General features: G+C 47.2%; 2 protein-coding genes across 3 annotated transcripts; both read right to left on the bottom strand.

Moving 5' to 3' along the window:
- Nucleotides 1–410: 410 nt before the first annotated feature.
- LOC147331460 (RNA-binding protein 39-like) lies at nucleotides 411–12,305 on the bottom strand. Of its 2 annotated transcripts, XM_086293777.1 has the most exons (15): nucleotides 12,092–12,302; nucleotides 11,491–11,557; nucleotides 8,733–8,782; nucleotides 7,915–8,097; nucleotides 6,658–6,711; nucleotides 6,459–6,576; nucleotides 5,461–5,613; nucleotides 4,326–4,472; nucleotides 4,184–4,249; nucleotides 3,844–4,048; nucleotides 3,675–3,761; nucleotides 1,422–1,533; nucleotides 1,233–1,338; nucleotides 938–1,016; nucleotides 411–853 (listed from the first exon to the last, which is right to left on the bottom strand). In XM_086293777.1, the coding sequence occupies exons 2-15, from the start codon at nucleotides 11,539–11,541 to the stop codon at nucleotides 750–752; spliced, it is 1,515 nt and encodes a 504-aa protein (XP_086149903.1). In that variant the 5' UTR covers nucleotides 11,542–11,557; nucleotides 12,092–12,302; the 3' UTR covers nucleotides 411–749. The 2 variants fall into 2 exon arrangements, with proteins under 2 accessions (XP_086149903.1, XP_086149904.1); XM_086293778.1 differs by lacking the exon at nucleotides 6,658–6,711 and having other exon boundaries at nucleotides 12,092–12,305.
- Nucleotides 12,306–12,827: 522 nt separating this feature from the next.
- tsen2 (TSEN2 tRNA splicing endonuclease subunit) lies at nucleotides 12,828–22,920 on the bottom strand. Its single transcript, XM_086293780.1, has 12 exons — nucleotides 22,279–22,920; nucleotides 20,408–20,474; nucleotides 20,278–20,317; nucleotides 19,927–20,187; nucleotides 19,489–19,597; nucleotides 19,321–19,395; nucleotides 18,513–18,563; nucleotides 18,279–18,423; nucleotides 15,124–15,160; nucleotides 14,851–14,962; nucleotides 14,678–14,767; nucleotides 12,828–13,256 (listed from the first exon to the last, which is right to left on the bottom strand). The coding sequence occupies exons 1-12, from the start codon at nucleotides 22,441–22,443 to the stop codon at nucleotides 13,197–13,199; spliced, it is 1,212 nt and encodes a 403-aa protein (XP_086149906.1). The 5' UTR covers nucleotides 22,444–22,920; the 3' UTR covers nucleotides 12,828–13,196.
- Between the last annotated feature and the right edge of the window lie 981 nt (nucleotides 22,921–23,901).

The following is a 23,901-nucleotide window of genomic DNA, read 5'->3' as shown; positions in this document are numbered from 1 at the left end:
GGTGCTCGCAGCAGGAAGCTCGGGTTACATTTAAACAGTGCAACTCCCTGAGGAAGAGGAGGGGTGGAGCTGCCCAGCTTGCCGCGCAGTCCGGAATAATCCTTCCACCCAGAGCGGACAGGTGTGGATGCTCCCTCCTGGCTGATGGAGATCATGTTCTGGACTTTGTGGAGAAGCTTAGACATCAATGTTTTATTGAACCAGCAGGAGAGGACCTAAAGTCCAGTGTCCAATGAGAGACCCGTGTTAGTTATGGTGACACTGCAAATTCTGATATCTAGGTAAATACAGACCATCATCACTGACACACTGTAATCTGAATACTGTGACCTGCTCCTGAATGACCTGCTCTGCTCACAGCCAATCAGATCGGGCGTGTGCCCGTCAGAATCAGACGCCACAGCTCAGAGTGACAGAAAATAAAATTTAATCAACAATTTTTACAAAATGAAACTCGTTTACAAAAACATTTAAACTGCAAACCAATCATGTCATCAGGCCACACCCTCGCAGCTCACAGAGCTCAATCACTGGACGATACTTGGGGGCGTGGCCGCACAGAGACTCTACAACAGGAAGAAACGGTGGCGTGGGGAACCAGCCAATCGAGACCGGGCAACATGTTTGTATCAAACAAACGGCTGCCGACCTCTGACCTCGGGAACCACACTGAGCATGTGTGACGACCAGCAGGACAGGGCTGGGCTCTGAATTACAGTGTCCAATCAGAGGGCAGCATTGACAACGAGTCACCGGCGTGGGGGTGGGGCCAGCAGCTGCGTCGCAGTGACAGACTCCGGGAACAGGTTGTGGTAGGTGGGCAGGGGCACGTACGCCGCGGTGATCATTTTACCTGGAAGGACAGGTAAGAGTGTGTCAGAGGTGCTCTCTGATTGGCTGACCAACGACACACAGGTCATGTGACGTGGAATCTTACCAGCAAAGAATCTCCCGTGCAGGGCATTGACGGCAGCCATGGCGGCTGGGATCGAAGGACACTTGACATAGACGTTTCCCTGGAAACAGCAGAGGTCAAAGGTCATCGCAGTGAAAGTAAACAAAACCAAAAGTGAAAGAAACAAAAGTCAGACTTTAGGAACAAACGAAGGTCAGAGTCAGGAAAATAAAAGCTTTGCCCCAACAAACTTCACTCTCTCCACCGCGGCCGCAGCAAGGAGCTCACGACTACCGGCTGAGTCGATAAGGTCAGAGGTAAGAGGTCAGGTTCTTACCTCAGTGGAGTTTTTGTCAACGTAAATGTGAACAATGCCGCCATGTTTGTTACACTCCTCTATGACGTCATGCTGGATGTCCAGCTCCCACCCAGGAGCCTCCTCACTGAAACACACACACACACAGGTCAGGTGAGGCCTACAGGTCCTCCTCCTCACCTGTGGACACACGTGGGCCGAGGTATTTACCTGCTGGGGTTAAACATGTTGGACAGCTGGAAGCAGTGCGTCGCCAGCGGCTGAGACGGGAGGTTCAGAGCAGGAGAGTTCATGTTCATGTTGAGAGTCGGGTTCATGGCCGCTGAAAGAATCCGACACTTCACATCAGTGAACAGGAACCAACCAGCAGCCAACAGGTGTGACACGAGTTTCTCGTGTTGCTCCAAATCACGTCAGTCATCTCAAGGAGCTTTAGATGTAAATAATACAGACAAACCCCAATAATCATACGAGACCCTATGAGCATGTTACTATGAGGAAGGAAACTCCAGGCACGTTTTTAGCATCTACGTGGATGTTAAAATCACCCACAATAATTATTTTATCTGAAATCAACTAAATCAGATAAAAGTCTGAGAAATCAGACAAACTCTGTGTAAGGCACAGGTGGACGATAGATGATAACAAGTCAGACTGGTTTCTGAGTTTTACAGCTGGGGTGGACGAGGCTAAGCATCAGGCTTTCAAATGAATTAAAAGTCTGTCTGGGTCTTTCATTAATTAATAGGCTGGTGTGAAAAATTGCTGCCACACCTCCCCCTCGGCCTGTGCTTCGAGGTTTCTGGTAGTTAGAATGGCTCGGGGGTGTTGATTCATTTAAACTAACATAATCATCCTGCTGCAACCAGGTTTCTGTAAGGCAGAGTAAATCGATTTGTTGATCAATTATTAAGTCATGTAATAGGGATGACCGATCACATATTACGTATCAGTCCCATACTGACCTAAATTACTGGATTGGATATTGGAAAGAAACAAAAAATGTAATCCGATCCATTAAATATCACAAAAGCACCTCACAAAACTTGCGACATGGCGTAACTCAGCTCATAACCTCAGCACGTCGGAGCAGTGTGCCTCACGTGATAGAGCGGCTGTGGCGTGCGAGACCTGTTGGCGCTCTGGTTGAGTATTTGTAGCCTCGCTACCAAACCGGCATTTCATCTCTGAGGAAGTTATCCCAGACAAGTAAAGCAAGTGTGTAAGTTCATCTCTGAATGTTTGTAAAGCATTCCCACGTTAAGCTTAACAACCGATATATGGAGCGACTGCCTCTCCTGCTGCTACTTCAATGTGAAACTGATCAATGATCAGCTGATCGGCTTTTCTGTCGCGAGTCCGTCTCTCTTGTTTGCTTTTGGCCCACTTTGCACCAGAAAGAGGAAACCAGCGGCTGAACAACAGCAGCACGTTTAAGCTTGATCAGCTGTTGTTAGAATTTATTTAATATTACTTTCTACACCAGGATCTTTTTCTACAGCTGACGGCTGGTAACTGTGCAGGGTTTAGCCAGGGGGGCCGATAGGGCATGAACAGGGAAAAGGGGGCACAAAGACACACTTTTCTTTCTTATTCTCATTTAAAATGTCGAGCTTTTAACAAATAATTATCTGAATCTTACAACCAGTTTGAATCTGATGTAAAATGTATAGAAGTCCATTACTGTATATATAATATACCCCAGTAAGCTGTAGTACTTTTTCCTTTGGGAACCGTCTGTGCAGTCTGCAGTTCTGCTGAAGGAAGATGTTGAATCTATTTAATTAAGCATCACGAGGTGGGGGGTGGGGGGTGGTTCCCTATTTTTTTTTTGCTCAGAGTGTGCAAGCCTGTTGGTTAGGTTGCTTAATATTTCCACTAAGTAAAACACCAGAATAGGGAGGATGCTGCAGGTTTACGTTTGTTAGATTGATCAGTTTTGCTGATCTGTGACATATTTTGGCTGCAGTGTATTTCTTGCATACAGGTTTAACAGAATAGCTTTAGTTTAGTTTTTTAAACTTAAGTATGAACTTATACAAAATGCAGCAAGACATAAAAAAAAAACTGTTTTATTGATTTAAAAAACAAAACAAAAAAAACACACTATATCGGATTCATATCGGTATCGGCAGATATCCAAATTTATGACGTCGGTATCGGACATAAAAAAGTGGTATTGTGCCATCTCTATCGCGTACTAACAGAGACTTGGAGGAGAGAGACCTAATATTTAATAATCCACATTTCACTGTTTTACTCTTTGGAGCTGACAGTCTCTATGGAGATGGGGTTTCAGGGGGGTTTGGGAGAGAGGTGTGTCAGACTGCAGCTCTGCTTCCTGTCCTGACTCTGTCACATTTTGGGGGGTTTAATAAATTTGGCCAGATTTCTGGAAATGAGAGCTGCTCATCTCCAAAGTGGGATGGATGCCGTCTCTCCTAAAGCCCACGTTGTCGTTACCTGTCACTGCAGCCATGGCTCCGATGGCAATAGCCCCACTCATCTGCAGAGCCTGCTGAGCAGCAGGAGGGATCTGCAGACCAGTACCTGCACACGCACACACAGAAGTCAGAGGTCACACAAACAGTCGGGGTTACAGGTGTGATTTCAGGTGTGACCTCAGGCTCACCCTCAGCCAGGCGGGCCATGAGCTGCAGCCTCCCGGTGGTTCCCAGGTCGATGCCGGTGTGTTCCAGCTCATCGCTGTCAAGGAGGGACGACGCCATGGAGATGTCGGTCCGCTCGGTCACATGACCCACTTTCATGGGTCTCCCAGCTAACTCGAAGCCATTCAGCTGCTCCAGAGCGTTCTTGGCGCACTCTGCATCTGCAAACTGACATCAGAGCACATCGTGTGACGCCCGACACGTCATAACGGGCTCACCTGAATGTGACCAGGTGACCCACAGGTTCACCAATCAGAGGTTGGTGGTTCTGCTCACAGTCTCTGTCACTGGAATCAAACTCACGGTGATGAAGCCGTATCCTTTGGAGCGCTCCGTCTCGCTGTCCATCATCAACTGGATGCTCTCAATCTGAGACACACACACGGCATCAGAGGGTCACCTGAGAACAGCTGAGAGTGTGTGTGAGTGTGTGTGTTCGTCTCACCCGTCCAAATGGCTCAAAGATCCCTCGCAGCATCTCCTCGGTGATGTTGAAGTGCAGCGAGCCGACGTACAGCCTCATCGGTCCAGATGTCCCTTTTTGCAGATTGTTGGCTGCAGCAGCAGCAGCAGCAGCTCGGTTCTTCTCTGCCTGAAGACAGACACACACACACACACACACACACACACACTAAACTTCGAACATTTAGAATACTTTGATGTACCTGAACTTGAGCCTGTCTGTGTGTGTGTTCCTGTCTAGCTATCTTTGTGAGGACCAAAATCTGCATTCTACTATACTTGTGAGAACCAACAGTCTTGTGAGGACACACTCACGGTCCTCACAAGTTTGAAGACATTTTTGAGGCTCAAAATGTGGTTTTAGTGTCAGGGTTACAATTAGGTTTAGGGAATTGTGGCTTAGTTGTACTTGTTTTAAGCTTAGGTGCACGGTCCTAGCGGCCGACTGGACCCTTACTCTCCCTTCAATGTCCCAGTGTGGTTTATATTTTCCTCCTTTGTTTGCTTCCTGCGTCCTGCTGTGTCAGCCTTAGCCATCTGATCCTACAGTCTTAATATGTGAGCAATATAAGGGGAATACAGAGCTTTTGGTCCCCATTTTCTAATAATGCAACCAGTAGGGAAACAGTCTGAAATACTTAATATGTAACAAAACAATAAAAAAGGTCTTATCTCCAACAGGTGAGCCGATCCTCCCTCACCTCTATGGGGGGAATCTCACCCTCACTGAATTCAAGTTTTTATTACATTTTTTTGTTTTATTTGTGCGTTAGTAAACACAGCACTCACACTACATTAGTTTTGGTTGAACTCTTTATTCACACATCAATGTCAGTACTTTCTTAAGCGAGGGAAGATCAGCTCACCTGTCAGTGTCAGAATTAGCCACCAACCCTGGCTACTTTTATTCTATAAAAAAAAACTATAAAAACCAATAAAATTATAAAAATTATTAATAAATAATAAAAGAACAGACCTGTCCCATCCCCCTTTACACCAAATTGCATTAAAACACTTTTTAAAAAAAAAACCTTTTGCACAGGGTCAGGGGCTGGGAAAGCATTATGTCAATGAAGGTCCTCACTGAGATAGTTAAACGGGGTTGTGTGTGTGTGTACCTGTGAGGCCTGTACAATGATGGGAACTCCCAGCAGCCTTTGTCCCGTCAGCCCAATGGCCAGAGGAACTGAACTTGCCTCCACGAACTCTATGTAGGCGATGCCCTTTGACCTGCGGGAGTTCCTGTCTGAGATCATCCTGACGTCCCGAACCTAAACACAGGAGCAACATTAGTTGCCATAGGAACCAACCAGCCGATCCACCGGAGTAATCAGAGTAAAGCCAGTGCAGAGGTAGGGATCGCCGGGACGTTCCCCTGACGGGACCGGCCGCGCCGCGGTTCACATTTCATTAGTATCCATCGTCTGTCTAACATACATATGCATTATGTTTACTGTGTAACCATTCTGCATATGGAGCTCACGCGTCACACACTCAGCCTGTCCCAGAGCGCCGTGTCCTTCCACCGAGGAGCTGACAGCGATCAAGTAAAAAGCTCACACAGCAGAAACATAACTATGGATTCGATGGTGTTCACAGCGTACGTGTGAACTATCACGTATCATAACAGGAAGTGATATCACTTCCCTAAGGTTTAAACCCCTCCAAGGCCTATTACAGTTCTGATTTTTCCAAGTAGAGTAGATTTGAAAACCCTTTCCACGCCGATGGTGGAACGAGTGGGCGGGCTTGAGGGTCCGACTGCTCGCAGATACGATCGGCCGAGGCTCGAGCGCACGGCGGCGACATTCTGTCTCCACCGTTTTCTGTGACCAAACACAAACGTACACTCTGTAGCGTGAACGAGTAAAATAGAAGCAATGAATCAAAAATCACGACAAGAAGAACTCCACCAACCAGAGAAAAGAGAAGTGAAGGAGCGCCCGCGGTGAGCCACGAAAGCATTGAAGGTTTAAACCCCACCAATCAGACGACGCCTGTGGTCAGCACGCGGCGGAAGTGGGAAGAAGAAACTACCCGTGACTTGCAGTCACCCCTACACGCTGAGGAGGCGCTGCAGCAGGCCCACGATAGAAACAGGAAGTTGGCGTCTCACCTTCCCCACCGCAGAGAAAAACTCCTCCAAGTCTCGGGGGCGGATGCGGGCGGCGAGCTGCATGCAGAACACCGTGCGGGCGTCTCGCTCCTCGGGCGTCAGGTTATCGATGGGCTGCCTGCAGAAAGAACGCCATCAACACCAGTTATTGATCCCGTGAGACAGGCACAGACTCCTCCCCTCAGACCCACGCTCTCACCTGATTGGACTCTTCTCCTTCCTGACGGGACTCTTACTCCTCGACCGCCGCCGGCTGAAACATGCACACAGGGTTCTACTGCAGATTCTACTGTTCTACTGAACACTTCCTCTACAGTTTTCAAGTTAAAAGCCTTCCTCTGTGTTAGAGCTGCCACAAACGATTATTTTGATCGTCGACTAGTCACCGATTATTTTTGCGATTAGTCGACTAATCAGATCATCATCCATTGGACGTAAAACGTACAGCTTATTGCACCAGCAGCATCTGCTCTTATATAACTATCATTAGCTTACAGCTTGAAGTGTTTAAGGTCTGTGCTAACTAAAAATAAAGACAAGATGATAGTTTATTAAAGTTTAATGAAATTTGCAGATTGTTTCGGTGAAGTTTAATAAACTCCTTCTATCTAAAATATAACAGGACACCGGAGTAAATTCTCCAGCATCTCACACTTCTGATAATCAGCTGTCTGCTTGACGTTTATTCAGCTGTGTAAAAACTTTAATCTCAGCCAAACAGATTTACTCAGGAACAAATAAAATACTGAAAAAGCCAAACAATAACATTTAAGTTATCTAAGTGAAAGACGGCGGTGGGTTTGAAAACGATCTGCCGGGAGTCCGGTGTTCTCACGGCTCTAGTTAGCCTAGCCCCCGGCTAGCTATCGAGCTAGTGGGTAACAGACGTCTCCGAAAACGTCGGAGCGCTTTTGAACATATGTTAAACGTTTATTTTGTGACCCAGAAAGAATAATGAGAGTAATATTAAAACTAACTAGCTGCCGCCATTGTTGGAAACTGAGCTGGGCCGCGCTATGAATTCTGGGATAGGTTGGGCCACGAAGGACACACCCAACTCATCCTTCAAATCTGCTGAAATGAAGGGCGCATTCGTTGGAGTCTTCGAATTTGGACTATCTTCGTCGTGTCGCTGTAACGTAATCAGCCTACAAATGCGGGCACAGGAGGATGCGGTTCCTGAATTTGGACACAGCTTCTTCTTCTTCGGGGTTTAACGGCAGCTGGCATCCTTGTACATGCAGTGCTGCCATCTTCTGTTTCAGTCCGTTATTACACTCTTAAATCCTGCTACTTATTCCTGCGTCTTCTGGGATCTTACAAAGCTTCAAACGACGCGTCGACTATTAAATTAGTCGTCGACGATCTAAATAGTCGACTAATCGTGGCAGCCCTACTCTGTGTGTTAGCTTTTAATGTAAAAAAAAAAAAAAAAAACCACCAGGAAGCAACTTACTGCTTGTGGTGGTCTCTGTAGCGCCCACCGCGCTCTCTGCTGCGGCGGTGCTCTCTGCTGCGGCTACGACTCCTCCGCCTGTCTCGGCTGCGGCTACGTTTGCGCTCCCGACTCCGGCTCCTCTTCCTGTCTCGACTCCGGCTGCGCTTCCTGTCGCAGCTGCGACTGCGGCTGCGTTTCTTCCTGCGAGACACACGGCAGCCAATCAGAACACGTCCCGACGGTCACGCTTTCAGTCTGAGATGGTTTGCACACGTGCAGAGGAGAGTGGATATATTGGATGACAAACGATGAAGACGGTACGACGGCGTGTCAAGGCCACGTCAAGACAACGTGGAGATGTGCTGGTGTTTCAGGACAAACTGCCTCCAGGGTCGTGAGGTCATACTTCTGTTTTAGTAACAAGGAAGTGATTTCTCCTATAGCGCACAGACGCGGCGTGGTGATCGGCGTCAGGACGCTGAAGAGAAGGTGCAGATGCACGGTTACCAATGGTTACAGCCTGGCGCAGTAAATGGGATGGATGTTGCATCACAATAAGAGCTGATGAGTTTGTCTCGCTCATCTTTGTGTAGCGCCTACAGCGGCCGTCTTGAAACAATAGTCATCTCCACATTTCGCCTTTTTTCTCAAAATGATCAATTTTGTTCTTGACGTGGCGCCAACACGCCGTCCTAAGATGGAGCTGCCAAGCAGGAGGAAGAGAAGAAGAGGAGGTGAAGGAGGATATGCAGAGGACTGATGTGACAGAGGAGGATGCTGGGATAGGAGGAGAAGGAGGCAGATGATTGGCTGTGGATGTGCAGGCAGGTGAATACCTCTTGGAGCGCTCGTCCTGTCCGTTGGGGCTCGAGATTTTGGCGTCCTCCTAAGCGGGGTCGACAGAGAACAGCATGAGGTGGTGTCAGGGAGTGTAGGGGGTGGGGGGGACAGGAGAAAATATAAACAGTTTAATGAGCGTCATTCAAACAGGAGGGGGAGGGGCTGTGTGTGTGTGTGTGTGTGTGTGTGTGTGTGTGTGTGTGTGTGTGTGTGTGTGTCAGACACACACACTCCAAAGTCCAGCTGCTCTTCAGGTGTGTGAAACTCCTGTGACGCCCTGAAGCAGACAGGAGGATTACAGCCTTGTTTCCACTCGCACCTTCTCTACTCGCTCGGGTTTTAGGGTTTTCCAGGAACTGCAAGTACCTGGTACCAAAAAAGTACCTGGTACTGTACTCTTTTAATACCTACTTGGCCGGGGATCCAGGAGAGCAGATCCAAAACTGTGATGTCATCAGACTGCATGCCAGCAATTGGCCAGTGAGCGGCATCACTCGATGAGTCACAAGAGCGTCTCCCACACAAAAATCAAACGCGCCATATTTTTAAACCAGACAACGCTGCACAAACCATCCCGCCGTGCAGCGGCGAGGACGCCATCCTCCGCTGTTACGTTGATCGTGTCACATACGAATGACACTACGAGACTTTCGGCCACGTTTCTATAGCAACACGTCGAGGCGCTACTTGTAATGGAAAACAACAGAAAACGAGCTGAGTGGAGCAGGTAGTAGTGGAAAAGAGGCATTAGTCACTCAGAGCCAAGAACCAGAACCAGAGCTTAGGACACGCCCTCACCTGCACTACATAAATAATATCTGATTAAACTGAATAGCTGCACACCTGTGTGAAGTCACACCTGTGTTGTGCAAGGTCACACTGTGCACTTCCTGCAGAGCTGCTGCTCTAAATCGCGGTGCTTCCCTCTGGCAGAGAGCAACGTTGCTGCTCACCTGCACACAGGTAGGCCCCACCCACCCCCACGTCCTGACCACCCCCACGCTAAGCTAAGCTAACTCTTCGACTTCATCTCCCAGAATCCTCTGCACTACCTCACCAGTGGAGGGGGTCGGGATGAGGGGGTCGGACCAGAAGCAGGTGACAGTTTAACCAAGGGAACTACAGTCATGTTACCATGGGCACCAGAGTACAGCAATGCATGATGGGGACTTTTACTACCTTCTGAGTGAGACAGATCACAGTGGCTTTCAGGGGAGCAGAGGTGAGAAATCGTTAGGCAAGTCTACAAAGAGAGATAGATGTGCGTTTAATTATGTGAAGGACGCGTCATCATCAACATCATCATCAGGGTCAGCCGCGCTCTGCTGCTCACAGCGCCACAGCGGATTTCAGGCAGTGTTTGGTCACATGATCACGTATCAGCTGAACCAGCAGCCAGCAGGCGGGCTGTGCTTCGTCTTCATATTCATCATCATTTATAAACAACGGTGAATGTTAAGCAAATGAAACCCAGCGTTAAAAAACGGTGACATTTTATTGGTCGACGCAAAAATGTATGAACACGGAGGAAAATCACAAACGTAACGGCTCGACCGTGACATGAGTGAAGATCAGAGAGGAGACAGGGGGAGGGGCTTAGCGGCCAGAGGTTTTCCATGTTGAAAGGTTTTTCCTTGCCACTGTCACCACGTGTGTGCACACGGGGGGGGGGGGGGGGGGGCGTCTCTGTGCCACTGTCCTTACCTTACAGCACCTGTTCTACAAATAAAGTGGAATTGAACTGAGCTGAGGTTTTTCATGTTGAGGAAAATATCTGAAGGGCGAGGGAGGGCGAGGGAGGGCGCTGCAGGCCCGCTAACCAAAATAATCCAGTGTGAGCTCAGGTTCAAGTGTTTGTCTCTGAAAACAGCGAGGCAGATACACGAGAGGAGGCTGAAGGAGAATCAGTCTGCTTTGGATTTAACAAATAACTCTTGTGACAGAAACCAGTGAGCACTGTGCAAAGGTCTGAGGGTCTGAGGATTAGGACTCAGGTGGAGCTCGGGATTCATCTACAGGAGAGCTGCATCATTACAAACTGAAGTCTGTGTGAACAGGTGACCTGGACGATGTGCAGAAGTACAGGAACGCCATTTACCGTCTGATCACGAGCCGTCCCACTTACCATGTTACTGTACGAGCCGCCCACGCACTCTATCTACTCTATTAAACAAGGCGGGACTCTTTCACTGTTAGTCTGAGCAGTTTGCAGTAAACTCTGTCTCACAGACTTTTTCTTTTGGGCATTTTTAAACGGGCTGTTCCCATTTCTATGACCTCCATAAAACATCAGGGTCACAACACGTTGTGGCGAAGTAAGATGCACATTTTGTAGTCCATTGTCTGCACGTCTGCAGTTTTAACATGGCAGACATCCGGCGCCACGCTGTTAATGAGAGAAGAGCGTGAGGTCATTTCAGTTCTCTGTGCACGGCTCCTCTCTTTTCCTAAGTCCTCAACACGGAAAAGTGAAAGTGATTAGGAATAGGAGATGGGATGGACTTTTGGAACGCAGCCCTGGTGTCAGTCTAGATCCCTGTGGAAGGTCCAGAGAGGAAGTGATGTCAAAGAGCCTTAACGCTGCCAGTAGGTGAAGGAGGAGTTACAAATGAACTTTGAGCTGACATAGTTTTGTTCATTTTCCAGCTCGCTGCGCGACCAATTACTCTGCAGAACTCTGCAGGTGAGCAGCAGTGGGTGGAGCAGCAGAGTTCGGCTGACAGTCTCATGAGCAAAGGACAAACAGACTCTCACCTTCTTGTATGGCGCCTCCAGCATCGCCTCGATGTCCAGGTCATCTGCCATCTTTCTACCTGCGCACCTACACATGCACACGCCGAGATAAAGAGTTTAATCACCTGTCACAGCTGTCCAATAGGTACAAGTTAAATCCATTACCAGCTTATCAGTATCAGTTACCATGGTGACCAAACAGGTAAACAAAAATACCTGGCGACACATGTGTCTGACGTCACTGTTACGCCTGTCAGAATCTACTTAAAGTGTAGAAAACATCATCTGATGACGGGATCAGCAGGTAAACGTTACACCTGGACTCCCGGAGGCTCAGCGTAGCATGACTCAGACAGGTGAACAGCACATGTCTGTGAGCCTAACGTTAGCCTCTCAGGTGAACACGCGCTCAGTGACCCCCCCCCCAGGCCGGAAAACCACCATCGGTGAGTCCGGTGTTTGCGCGGGCTCGGCCGGGAGGCTCCAGGTGAGTGTCACCTGAGTCCTCCACAGCAAGCAGCAAGCTCAGCATGCTAACAGGAGCGGGCCTTCCGCCGTTTCTCCGTGCTAGCGGGCTCCGAGTCGGGCTGAAGCCCGGCGGACAGGCCAGTACCGGGCTTACCTGGATGCAGAGTGGCTCGGCGGGTGTCAGCGAGCAAAACGTGTCTGTGTCCGGGTAACGGAGCCTCTCCGGTGCTCGTCCGGGGGACGCTTCTCTTAGCTATAATGGCGAACGACGGGAGGGCTAGTGTTCTCGCGAGATCTGGATACAGCGAGATCAAAACAAAACAGCCGCGGAGTTACAGAAACTAAAAACTGTGAGACAAACTGAAGCAGTTTGACTTTGACCACGTTAATAAACAGCCAATCAGAGGGCGACACCTTTCGCTCGGGACACGCCTCCCTGAATCTGCCGTTCACAAACACCGCAGCCAAGAATTCAAAATACTAAAGTACTATAAAAATGTCTTTATTATTTCCATCCGTTTCTAGGCTACCCAATCCAAAAATATGACGACGTCAGCTCCCTTTCAACAGTATCCACACGTGGAAGAGCTGCAACAATCTCTCATGATCACAAAACATGTGAATGGAAATAAAAGGATGAATACCAAAAGAAAAGATTCAAATGAGCTCCATGATGGAGCCGCAGAGCAGAGGGAACCTGCTTTCATCATCATCACGATGAAGACTTAAAGACACTCAGTCACACCTGTTCTCACGTGAGTTCTCGAAGAGGTTCTACGTCCTTTGATCTGCACGGTCAGAACATAAAACCCTTCAAACAAACCATCGCTGTGTGGAAATGATGAGTGTGCTGTGGTGCAGTGATACAGAAGTCACAACAAACAGGCAGATTCAGGTGTGTTCACCTTTATTAGAAACAGAAAAGTCACCTGCAACGCACAGGTATGGCAGCATTTCATCAAAGCATGTAAAAACTCAGAGTGTGAACTTCATTCAAACACAGGCATTCAGGTCCAATCATGTACCTGAAGGCCTGGGGTCAAAGGTCAGTGAATGACCGTTCCTTGACACCTTTCAGCTGATCACCACCTGTCATGGAGCTGGACAGGTGAGGGTGAGAGGCTGGCAGAGAGCTCACATTTCTTCTTTCTTCAGTCATTAAAGTCTTTTAACGGAAAACACAGATTCTATTCGACGCCTCATGACCTTTTATGTGACATCACCATTTCATGACCTCATAAGCGTCTCACGCCAGCCAATTAGATGTCATCCTGCTCCGCTCGCTCTCTAGAGGAAACCCACCTGCTGACGATCACTTCCTGTGGAGACAAAACTACATCACTAAAGTGTTTCACCAGCAGGCAACCCTAAACCCCGCCCCCATTACTAGCAACTTGGTCATTGAGGCGGAGCTTCTATTCATCGAGTCACATGAGTCCTCATCAGCTCTGCTCGGCTGATTGGCTGCTCTGCTCTGGTCTCACTCTTTATTTGCAGATGGCTAACGTGGCTAACGGGTAATTGCTCTTAGTTAAGTAGCTCATGCTAACATGTTAACATCCCTGATAACAGGTTGATACGGCAGTGTTGCTGAAACAGGAGCTTTACTGAACCCTGACACTCCTCCTGAAGTGTTGATCAGTGTGATGGACGCTAATGACCTCAGCTGTTACTGAGGGGTGGAGCTGCATGAAGTTGACCTAAAAACCGAAATGTTGGGATGGAAGCAGCTCCTAACCCTGGGTTTCAGCTCCATGGCAACCACTGCTTCTACATCCATGTTCTACGGCTCATCGGGCTCTCAGGTTCAGAGGCAGCGTCTCAAAGGTCACGTGGGTCCTTCCACACTGGCTCCAGGACTATCTCGGGGTGTGATTCAGGGTCTCGTCCTGGTGGGACACGGTCAGAACAACGGGGAGAACGACCAAGCTGCTGCATGGAATGGACCATGTAGGATCTGATGACATCAGTGTCTGAACGGTGCACATCTTGAATCTTCACAGGCCTGAAGTTTAGGAAGAGCAGAGGCTTCACTTAAAGTGTCAGAGCACTGATATGTGGTCGGAGGTTTCATATTGTCCAATGAGGAATATCTGACCTGAAGGACATCAGCATCAACAATCCCAGGAAGTTGATTCTATTCATCTGGATGTACCGTTTTCGGTGGGAGGAGCTAACACTGGGTTCATGATCAGTTGATTTATAATGCACAGACTAACAGTCACAAAGCGAGACAGGTGCAGAAGCCGGGTATGAGTTTGGTGCCCGTTCATAGGGTCGGGGAGCTGCAGTCAGCTGAGCCTGAAGAAGTCACCTGATAATGACGGTTCTCCCACTGACTACATCCAGGTGAACAGAATCAACATTTTGGGATTTCCTCCCCTGAATGATTGAACATCAAGACACGACAGGGAGTTTGAACATTTTGTCTTCTCCTCGTCTAAAATAAGGCACGGTCATTCCAGCTCCATGTTATCCTGCTTAGAGGAGCTCCATGAGTGGTTCACGCATCTGCCTAAAGAGTGAAAGATGCCAGTTCGATGCCTTTAGAGTCAGTCATGAAAAAATGTCCCAAATGAAACACGCTGTGGCCACGGCGCCCCCCGCTGCTGTGTGCAGAAGGCATCAGCTCTGCATGAGTCACAGATCAAAATAATCCTTCTTTATCTGATCCTGTTTTAGCTGTTGGGAGCTGTTTTAGCCCCCCCTATTATCGATAGTTTCAGTTCTGGTTTCTTACCTGGACCTTCAGCTTTCTCAGACACACAGGTGAGTCCAGCTCAGCCTCTGATAGGTCGGCTGGATAGATGATGTAGCACAGCATCAGCTCCTATAAGACAAACACAGGCGGTTCTCTGAGGAAACCAAGAGCAGAGAGTTCGGTCCACGCGGGATCGCTCTGATGGCGTGTACCTTCGACACGTTGGCGGTAATCCTGCTGAGAGCTGCCAGAGAACGCCACGAAAACGGGCGCAACGGTGAGGCCTTGAATGCATCGTCAGCCCGTTCTATTACCACAGAGTAGCTACAGGAAGAGGATGGAGACAAAGTTATGGACCCTAGGAATAATCAGAGAGGTCAAAGGTCACGAGTTTAAAACAGAAAATATGTGAAATACTTTGAAAACAAAGATGCTTCCCTAAGATACGCCCTCCATAGAATCACCGCTGTGTGTGTGTTTGCTACCTGGCGTGGTAGAAAGGTGGTCCTTTCCTGTACAACACTGAAAACAAACACAGCATGATCAGATATCACACCTGGGGTTCGTTCTTCGTACCTCGCTAAGTAGGTTAGCCGGATTAGATTGTTGACGATTTCGCGTGATCCCGGATCGTTCGGTTCCCCGAAGCTCATCCGGGACTTGCTGTCATAGCAACAGATCCGTAAGCGTAAACCTGCTGGGGAGCAGGCTTACTTTATGTAAACAGGATTAGATCGCGGCCACGCAGGTATGTCCGCTTCATTTATACGAAAGCAACAGCGATATTCCACCACTGTTTCACCATAAATAAATAACATCAATGTAACTGAAGATAATGCAGCACCTGATCCATTTATTGATTTCACACAGATACATACAGGTCATTTCCTAAAAAAGGGAAATGTACTATTAACATTCTATTACATGTATGTGATTATTACAGATGTAATTCATATTTCAGAGTAGTAATTGTAAATTACTTCGTGTAATCAAGATGAGAGACCACGGCTATAAAAGCGAAGGTGGATTTGGGAAGCCTGTCGCAGCCATGTCCTGTCCGTATACGCGACCAACCCATTGCGGAAGGTGCAAGATTGATAAGGAGAGTTTACAGAATCCAGCGTATATTGCGGGACAGACAGGATCCTTTAGCTCAGCGCGACAGTGTGCTCATAGAGAGATATCGATATTCCCGTGAGGGTATTATTTACTTAACCAACTTGTTGACGAGGGGGTGCAGGACCACCACCTGTCTTTTTTTGCTCTGCCCTTTTCTTGGTTGCTGTTATAAACAAACAGATTATTTCAGGGTCTCTTTCCAAGAGACTAAAAGCAATATAAGTGATAAATATTACCATTCTGTAGAATATTCTTATATTTCACTTTTACTTGTTCCCATGTTCTAGTGGGTCCTGTTGTGGCTCTAATGTGAAAGAGGATATAATGTAATATAATAAATTTACCCTACCACCTACTGGTGTTGGCCAGAGGGGCCGATGGCGCGATATGGCAGCCTGGCTTCTGTCAGTCTGCCCCAGGGCAGCTGTGGCTACACCTGTAGCTGCCTCCACCAGTGTGTGAATGTGAGAGTGAATGAATAGTGGCATTGTAAAGCGCTTTGGGTGCCTTGAAAAGCGCTATATAAATCCAATCCATCATTATTATTATTATTATTATTATTATTATTAAATTACTTACGAGTTTAATTTGTCAGCAACTTTCTGCCAGCCCTCTCTCCTTGCTTTTGCAGCCTTTGCAGTGTTCCCTTGTGTTCTGATTAAACTCTGAAACTCCTGAAATCCCTCAATCAAGAGTTCTTGCTCTGCTGCCGAAAAATACCGAGCGCGCTCCATCGACATTTTTGCCGACCAATCAAAGGGTTGCCGATCAATGTTTCTACTATCGATGCGTAGCCCCTGTTAAGCCACCCAGTGATCTCACATTACTTCATCCAGCTGTACTAATCGTCAACAGCAGGTGTGTTCGGAGCACCGGAATAGCGAGCTCAAAGTTAGCGCGATGATTTGATCTTGGATGTAGTAAGCAAGGTACGAAGAACGGACCCCTGGCCAGTCATATTTTAGACTCCGCCCATGAGTTTAGGCTCCATCTCTGGGGTTCATTCACGTTTTCTGACTAATAGCAAGTAGAGCAGGGCGATATGGCCAAAAATATTTATCACGATATATATTTGAAAATTTGCGATAACGATATAACTGACGATATAATTGATGTGAGACAAAATACAACTCCACAACTTTACTAGCGCAAAAAAAACCAACATCCATTTATTTTCACTTAAACAAGCAGCTGTTTTTATGCATTAAAGCTTTATAAAAATGTAACAGTGCAAATGCAAATTCCTTGCTGAAAGTTTGACCAAAAGGCATTTCCAGTAGAAATGGGCTGACATATCCTGAGCATAACCATGTATAATATCCACTGAAGTTAAAAAGAGGAGCTTTGCAACATTAAACTGCAGTGAGCCAAATAAAAAAGTCAAATACATATTTTTCGGACCATAAGGTGCACGGGATTATAAGGCACATTAAGCGAAACAAAGCAGTCAGATAAATCAAACTTTATTAAACTCATTCTTCTTGCTTCCTCCACTTCTGTACCATTGATTCATTAATGTTGAATTCTCTGGCAGCTGCTCTATTCCCATGTTGTTGCAGTATATTAATGACTAACCTCGTATTGTGGATGGATTATCTCAGTTGTTCTCCTGACTGAAGTTTGGTCCGTTTACAGCATCCTGCCATGCGATTGCATTTGTCTCTAACCATGAAGAACCTTCACGTTAACTTTTATAAGTGGAAAAGTGTTAGTGTTCGTCCTCCAGCTTCACTGTTTATGTTATGCTAACATAGCTGTGTCGCTAGCGATCACGTAGCACATCATTATATACCAGCTAGTCCAACTTCAGTAACCCTACAAACGTCACTGCTGTTTAGTTTCCTGTCTTCATTTATGTTGGAAGTGATAGCAGAGCTGTACGTTTGAATGTTTCAGAAATCTCTCAGTCAGAACATGCTATGTCATGTTTAGGTGGAAACTAGTGAGCTAACTTCCTGCTAACTTCTAACTCCGCTGAATTTAATAAATCCTGTTTTCATGGATGCCTGGATGTTAAACTTGATAGTTACACCTGGTAAAGCAGCAACGCTGATCATTTTATTACAGATGAAAGAATTTAGACAGTTTTTAACTCTCAGTGATGCTGCAGTGTTCGTTTGACTTTGGGACCTGAAAGGATGGAGTTTAGGACCCAGATCATTCCCAGATTTACGAGCACCTTAGTTCAACAAATACCGCTTGCATGTTCTACAAAAAAAAAAAAAAAAGTGCTTTGGTGGGTATCTGATGGACAAACACCAAACCAGTTCCACATCACTGAAGTGGCACCATTTTTACAAACCAATTCTGGTTCATCGGTTTTATTCAAAGATCTGCCGTGCTTTTTCGGCCATGTGCGTATGAAAACAAAAGCACTGCGCATGCACGTTTTACCCAAATTCTATCGCGATATTTCATTTTCTTATTGTTGCCTAACATTATACCGGTATTACCGTGAACGGTATGATATCGCCCAGCCCTAATAGCAACCCCTACCCAAGTGTTTGTGTGTTTGTCTTACTGAGGTCTACGCCATACTTGGCTCCGCCCCCTCCTTTAGGGACCCACCCCTTGCTGCGGAAGTGATGATAGACTGCATAGGAGCTGATGAAATCAGGACGCAGGGACCGAAACGTCCTCCACAGCTGCACGATGGACAGGGGTTCCTGACCAATCAGAGGTTAGTAGAGCAATAAGGTCAGAGTGGGAGGAGCTTTGAGTGAAACACATGAGGCGGAGAGAGAGAGACAGTTACCTGCTGCTGGTAGACGGACAGGCAGCCCAGACTGTAGACCAGGAAGAAGGCCTGAGGGCGACACAGACAAAGAAGCTGAACCTGTTGTGACCCCAACAGCAGCTCTGAACACCTCACTGACATCTCAGCTTGTTCAGGTGAAGCAGGAGCTCACTGCTGTCAAACCTGACGGAGTTGAGGATTGTTGGTAATGTAGGACCTGCTGTGTGTCTGACACCCCTGGAAGTAACTGTGAAACCTGCTCAGTGCAGCTGAAAGCCTGAAACCACACAACCTTCAGACAACCATCACCATTATCTACCTGTGGGAGTGGATGATGCTGTCATCGTGGAGGTGTCTAAATTCTTTCATCTGTAATAAAATCATCAGTGTTGCTGCTTTACCAGGTGTAACAATGAAGTTTAACATCCAGGCATCCATGAAAACAGAATTTATGAAGTTTAGCAGAGTTAGAAGTTAGCAGGAAGTTAGCTCGCTAGCTTCCACCTAAACATGATATAGCATGTTCTGACAGAGATTCAAACGTACAGCTCTGCTGTCACTTCAGACATAAATGAAGACAGAAAGCTAAGCAGCAGTTTGTAGGGTTACTGAAGTTGGACTAGCTGGTATATGATGATGTGCTACGTGGTGGCTAGCGACACAGCTATGTTAGCATGACATAAAAACAAGAAGAAAAACAATATCTGAACACCTGAACCTGAAGTTCTACTTAAACAGCTGTTTGCTCAACTGGAAATCTCCCCCCCCCCCCACACACACACACACACACGTCAAACACGACTACATGAGAAAAACGATGCATTACCTCCTCCAGACTGAGCTGCAGGTACTCGGAGAGAAAGAACGGTGTCCGCCTCACCTCCCTGACCCCGCCTCCAGTCTGCGCGTACATACACAGTGATCAGATGTTAACTCCAGCTTCCTGCGATCATTAAAACAAGGACTGTTTTTCTCCTCCACCATGAAGACCCACCTCACTGTCAGAGACCACCAGGAGGAAACCAGGACCAGGAACCAGAGGAGCAGGATCAGGATCCGAGTCAGGATCACAGTCCAAACTGGAGTCGGAGTCCTGTTCTGAGCTGGAGGTGTTCACAGAGAACTGGTTCACACAAACTGAACTGCATCATCTGAATAAACCTAGACCACCTGACTGTGCTGAGAGCCATAACACGAGGAGAAACCACATGGACCCGTTTATGAACTTTGGCCTGAATGCCATTGTCTGCCTGCACAGATGTTTAGAGTCAAATTACTGACGATAATCGGCCAAATTCAGCCGAAGAAGCAACGACATAGTGTTTTCGTTTTAGGTTTTATTTGTCCTCTCATGTTTGTCAGGTAAAGGAAGCAGAATCTAAAATTGACTGATTTTTAAATGGACCCTGGGTGCAGTGAAACAAAACACTACCTGCAGCTTCTCTTGGCCTCCGGCTCGACCTCTGACCCCCGTCTTGACCTCTTCATCTGGGGGCTGACTCCTCCTTCTTGCTCCGGCTCCTCCTTCCCCCTTTCACCGTTCTCCTCTGCCTCCCCCTCCCCTCCCATCTGGTTCCTCACATCCTCCATTTGTATTGGCTGAGAAAGCCTGAGCAGGGTTTGATGAACAGCCTCTTCATCCCATCCCTGAGCAGACAGAGCTGACCCCACCCACTTGAGCAGCTCCTCATACCTGTGAGGTAAGAGGTGACATCACTGTGTGAGCAAACGACAACAGGAAGTGGTGTGATTAAGAATATAGACAGGAAGTGGTGTCACTAACCTGGCCTGTGAGACCACAGGTAGAAACACGCCTTCGTGTTCTGTAACAGAAACAGAGACCAGCTGACTCCAGAGAGCAGCTCTGATTGGAGGAGGCCGGAGATGATGTCATTGTGCAGGTGTAAACTCACGCTCCCATTGGTTGGAGATGTTGTGCTCCGGTCTGGATCTGGACAGAACCCCTTTACCAAAGTAACCCTGAAAAGAGCACAGGTGTTCAGCTGTCAGCACCTGGCTGCACTAAGGTGGATACAGGCAGAGCAGTGGGCGGGACTAAGCCTCTTTCCAATTTGATTGGCTGAGCTGTGAGCACACATGAATGATTGTCATCTCTAAAACCTGAGCCCTGTTTCAGTCCAGGGCGTCGCTGTGGAGGACTATAAATCCCTCAGAGTACACACTGATAATAAACTGGACTGGGTTTTAAACACCTCTGCTCTCTACAGGAAGGGCCAGAACCTCTGGGGTCCTTCAACATCTGTCTGACAATGCTCAGGATTTTCTATGAGCCTGTTGTGGTCAGCGCTATCCTATGTGCTGTTGCATGCTGGGACAGCAGGTTGAGGGTCGCAGACGCCAACAGACTGAATAAACTGATCACAAGACCAGTAATGCTGTGGGGACGGAGCTGGACTCCGTTAGGATGGTGTCTGAGAGGCAGATGTTGTCCAAGACAAAGACAATGCTGGACAATCTCTCCCACCCACTCCATGACGTGCTGGCCAATCACAGGAACACGCTCAGTGGGAGACTGAGATTACCCATAATGCACCACTGAATGACACAAGAAGTCATTCCTGCCTGTGGCCATCTCTGTGCAACTCCATCTAATACACACACATGGTGGAGTAGTTACAGTGTTTGTACGTCCTCCAGTGAAAACAACGTTTTACAGGTTAGAGTGAAAAATGTCAATCATGTATATTTAATCTCTGTAATAATCTGGATATTTATCATTCAGCTATTTGTTTAGTAGTGCTATTTCTTATTTTTTGTGACTTTGTAATATATTGTATTTAATTTATGTATTTAATTTAGTTGAGTCTTTTATTGTTCTTACTCTTATTAATAAAGGATTCTGATTTAGTCATAAGTGCATCAATTCAATTTTATTTATCCAGCGCCAAATCACAACAACAGTCACCTCAAAGTGCTTTATATTGTACAGTAGATGTACAATAATACACACAGAGACAAACCCAGCAATCATATGACCCCCTATGAGCAGCACCTTGGCGACAGTGGGAAGGAAAAACTCCCTTTTAACAGGAAGAAACCTCCGGCAGCAAATTGCTGATGCACCTCACACACTGCACCTGCTGGTCAGGATGTGACGTCAAATTGTGCGCTCGACACCAGGACCAGTGACAAACCAACTCTATTTCAGAAAGACACAACTTGTGTCCCAGCGGCCGGTGCTCACTGGAATAATTAATTATACTGGGACCTGGAGTGGAAGAAAATTTGGACCTTACCATAGAAAACTCCTGTTAGCCAACACAGTAAAGAAAATTCCTTTTAAAATCAAATAAAAATCATTCATTGTTTTGACCCCACCAGAACTTTTCTTGTAGGATATAAAAAAGACTGATGCTAACTGTTCATTTTGTTTCCTGTCAGAAAGAAGAGATTCCTCACGTGTCTTTGTTTATGTTCTTTATCTCTCCTGGCACGATTTCTGTGCCTTTGTTGTTTCTATGATCTATTCTGACCGCTCTCTCTGTTATGGAAAATATTGTTTGGCTTTTTTGACCCTGGAAATAAAGCAAACGAAGTTTATTTGATTCATTTACTAATCTTACTGGCTAAACCTCGTATACATCAATCAAAATTTTCTAAGGCAAACAAGGCAATATGTGCTTGTTTGATATGTTGTTTCCGCCCCAGGTTGTGTCTAACGGTCACTACACGGACCCCGTGACCGTCTGTGCCCGTGTTCTCACGCGCGGCTGTTAACTCTGCAGAGATGGGAGGGGCTCAGGTGAGGTGGGTGTGGTCAGACCTGGTCGTGGATCTTCTGGCTGTGTTCCGGATCACAGACCAGCACGTGCTGATTGAGGAGCTCTGCCTGGAAGTGGCTCCTCTCGCGCGGGCTGAGCGGCAGCGGAGCCTCGAACTCCTCCGTGACCCGGAGGCGGCGCCGGGGAGCCCGGAAGTCCGCGTACATGCTGCCTGGGGTCGAACCGGGCCGGGACTGCGGGTTTGGCACTGCTAGTTGTTAGCCTCCGCGCGGTTTGTTTGGCTGTGGCTTCACCGAATCTCTGTCCGACAGGAACTGTCGGTCTCCTCCGTGTAGTTCCACCCCCAGTTCTTCTTCTTTGTGTTTAACGGCGGTTGGCAACCAACGCAAAGGAGCATTACCGCCTCCTACTGTTCCGGAGTATGGGTCGGACAGTGAGTTCACAAGCTGTATCAAAAAAAACAAAAAAACAACAACCCTACACTCTGTCATAAACACCTATAGCCTTCAGAAACCCCACCAGTTCCCTCACCTGTGCCCTACTACCCTCCAACACACTCTTCAGATTAAATTCCCCAATTCCCCGCTCCTTCAATCTATTTTGCAGAACTGACCTCTCCACATCATAGCCCTTGCACCGCAGTATTACATGCTCTACTGTCTCCACCTCCTCCTGGCACACTCCACAAAGCCCCGTCTCATGTTCTCCTATCATCAGTAGTGTATTATTTAATGCACAATGTCCCAGTCTAAGCCTGGTAATGACCACCTCATCTCTCCTACTACCCCTATACAACCTACTCACTGCCACCTCCTTCTTAAGATGATACAATTGCCTGCCCGTACTCCCTGAATCCCACCGCTTCTGCCACTCCTGAACAACCTGCCTCCAAACAATACCTTTCGCTTCAGATCCACTGCTTGCAATTTCCATCTCAGTCCTATTTTTAGTCAACGCTCTTTTCGCCAACCTATCCACCTTTTCATTTCCACTGATCCCTACATGAGCTGGCACCCAAAGAAAGTGAATATTGCCACCACAACACCTTATTCTGCTGACAGTCTCCAGAATAGCATACAGCATGCCCTGCCTTGTCTTCGAACAAAACGATTGTAGACTTGAAAGAACAGCTGCCGAGTCAGAACATACTACCACCTGCCTGATTTTCGAACACTCTACCCATTTCAATGCTACCAAAATTGCTACCATTTCAACCGTGTACACTGCCAGTCCATCCGAAGTGCGTCTGTGTATTCCATTATTTTTTGACGGAACTGCTATTCCAAACCCTGTACTTCCAGTAACTGGACTTTTAGCACCATCCGTGAACACATGAATACACTCAGGGTATGCAGTCAACCTGTGAAAATGAAATGCTGAAACAAGATCGAATCTGCCTTTCAATGTTCTCTTCAGATCCAGCAAGTACCAGTCCACAGGAGGGGTCTCCAATAACCATGGGGGAACCACAGAGAACACTACTGCAGGACATATTTTAAGTTCATACACCTGACACTCCTTAGCCCACTGATTCCCCACCTTTCCAAAATGAGCCTTCTGACTTCTTCCATACTCCCAGCATTCCAAAAGTACCTCCTTTGTGGGATGTGCGTCACCATGACCACCAAGATGAACCCAGTAATTCACCGACACTTGCTTCCTCC

The sequence above is a fragment of the Aulonocara sp. 'chitande type north' Nkhata Bay genome, linkage group LG5, assembly GCF_057382095.1.
Source record: "Aulonocara sp. 'chitande type north' Nkhata Bay isolate Kocher_YH1m ecotype deep benthic linkage group LG5, A_spYH_male_GT1.1, whole genome shotgun sequence".
Taxonomy (NCBI): domain Eukaryota; kingdom Metazoa; phylum Chordata; class Actinopteri; order Cichliformes; family Cichlidae; genus Aulonocara; species Aulonocara sp. 'chitande type north' Nkhata Bay.
The sequence above is the reverse complement of the archived record's forward strand: the minus strand, read 5'-3'. Positions and strand labels throughout refer to the sequence as shown.

What these genes read in the sequence shown, in the direction of transcription:
- LOC147331460 (XM_086293777.1), bottom strand. Translation starts at nt 11,541, where the DNA reads ATGGCAGATGACCTGGACATCGAGGCGATGCTGGAGGCGCCATACAAG. An exon ending in AAGGAGAAGAGTCCAATCAG is followed by an intron (nt 6,577 to 6,657) that starts GTGAGAGCGTGG and finishes TTCTTTCTGCAG; the next exon opens with GCAGCCCATCGATAACCTGA. An exon ending in TCTTTGAGCCATTTGGACGG is followed by an intron (nt 4,250 to 4,325) that starts GTGAGACGAACA and finishes TGTGTGTCTCAG; the next exon opens with ATTGAGAGCATCCAGTTGAT.
- tsen2 (XM_086293780.1), bottom strand. Translation starts at nt 22,443, where the DNA reads ATGTACGCGGACTTCCGGGCTCCCCGGCGCCGCCTCCGGGTCACGGAG. An exon ending in CCTGTGGTCTCACAGGCCAG is followed by an intron (nt 20,188 to 20,277) that starts GTTAGTGACACC and finishes CTTACCTCACAG; the next exon opens with GTATGAGGAGCTGCTCAAGT. An exon ending in GAGGCCAAGAGAAGCTGCAG is followed by an intron (nt 19,598 to 19,926) that starts GTAGTGTTTTGT and finishes GAACACCTCCAG; the next exon opens with CTCAGAACAGGACTCCGACT.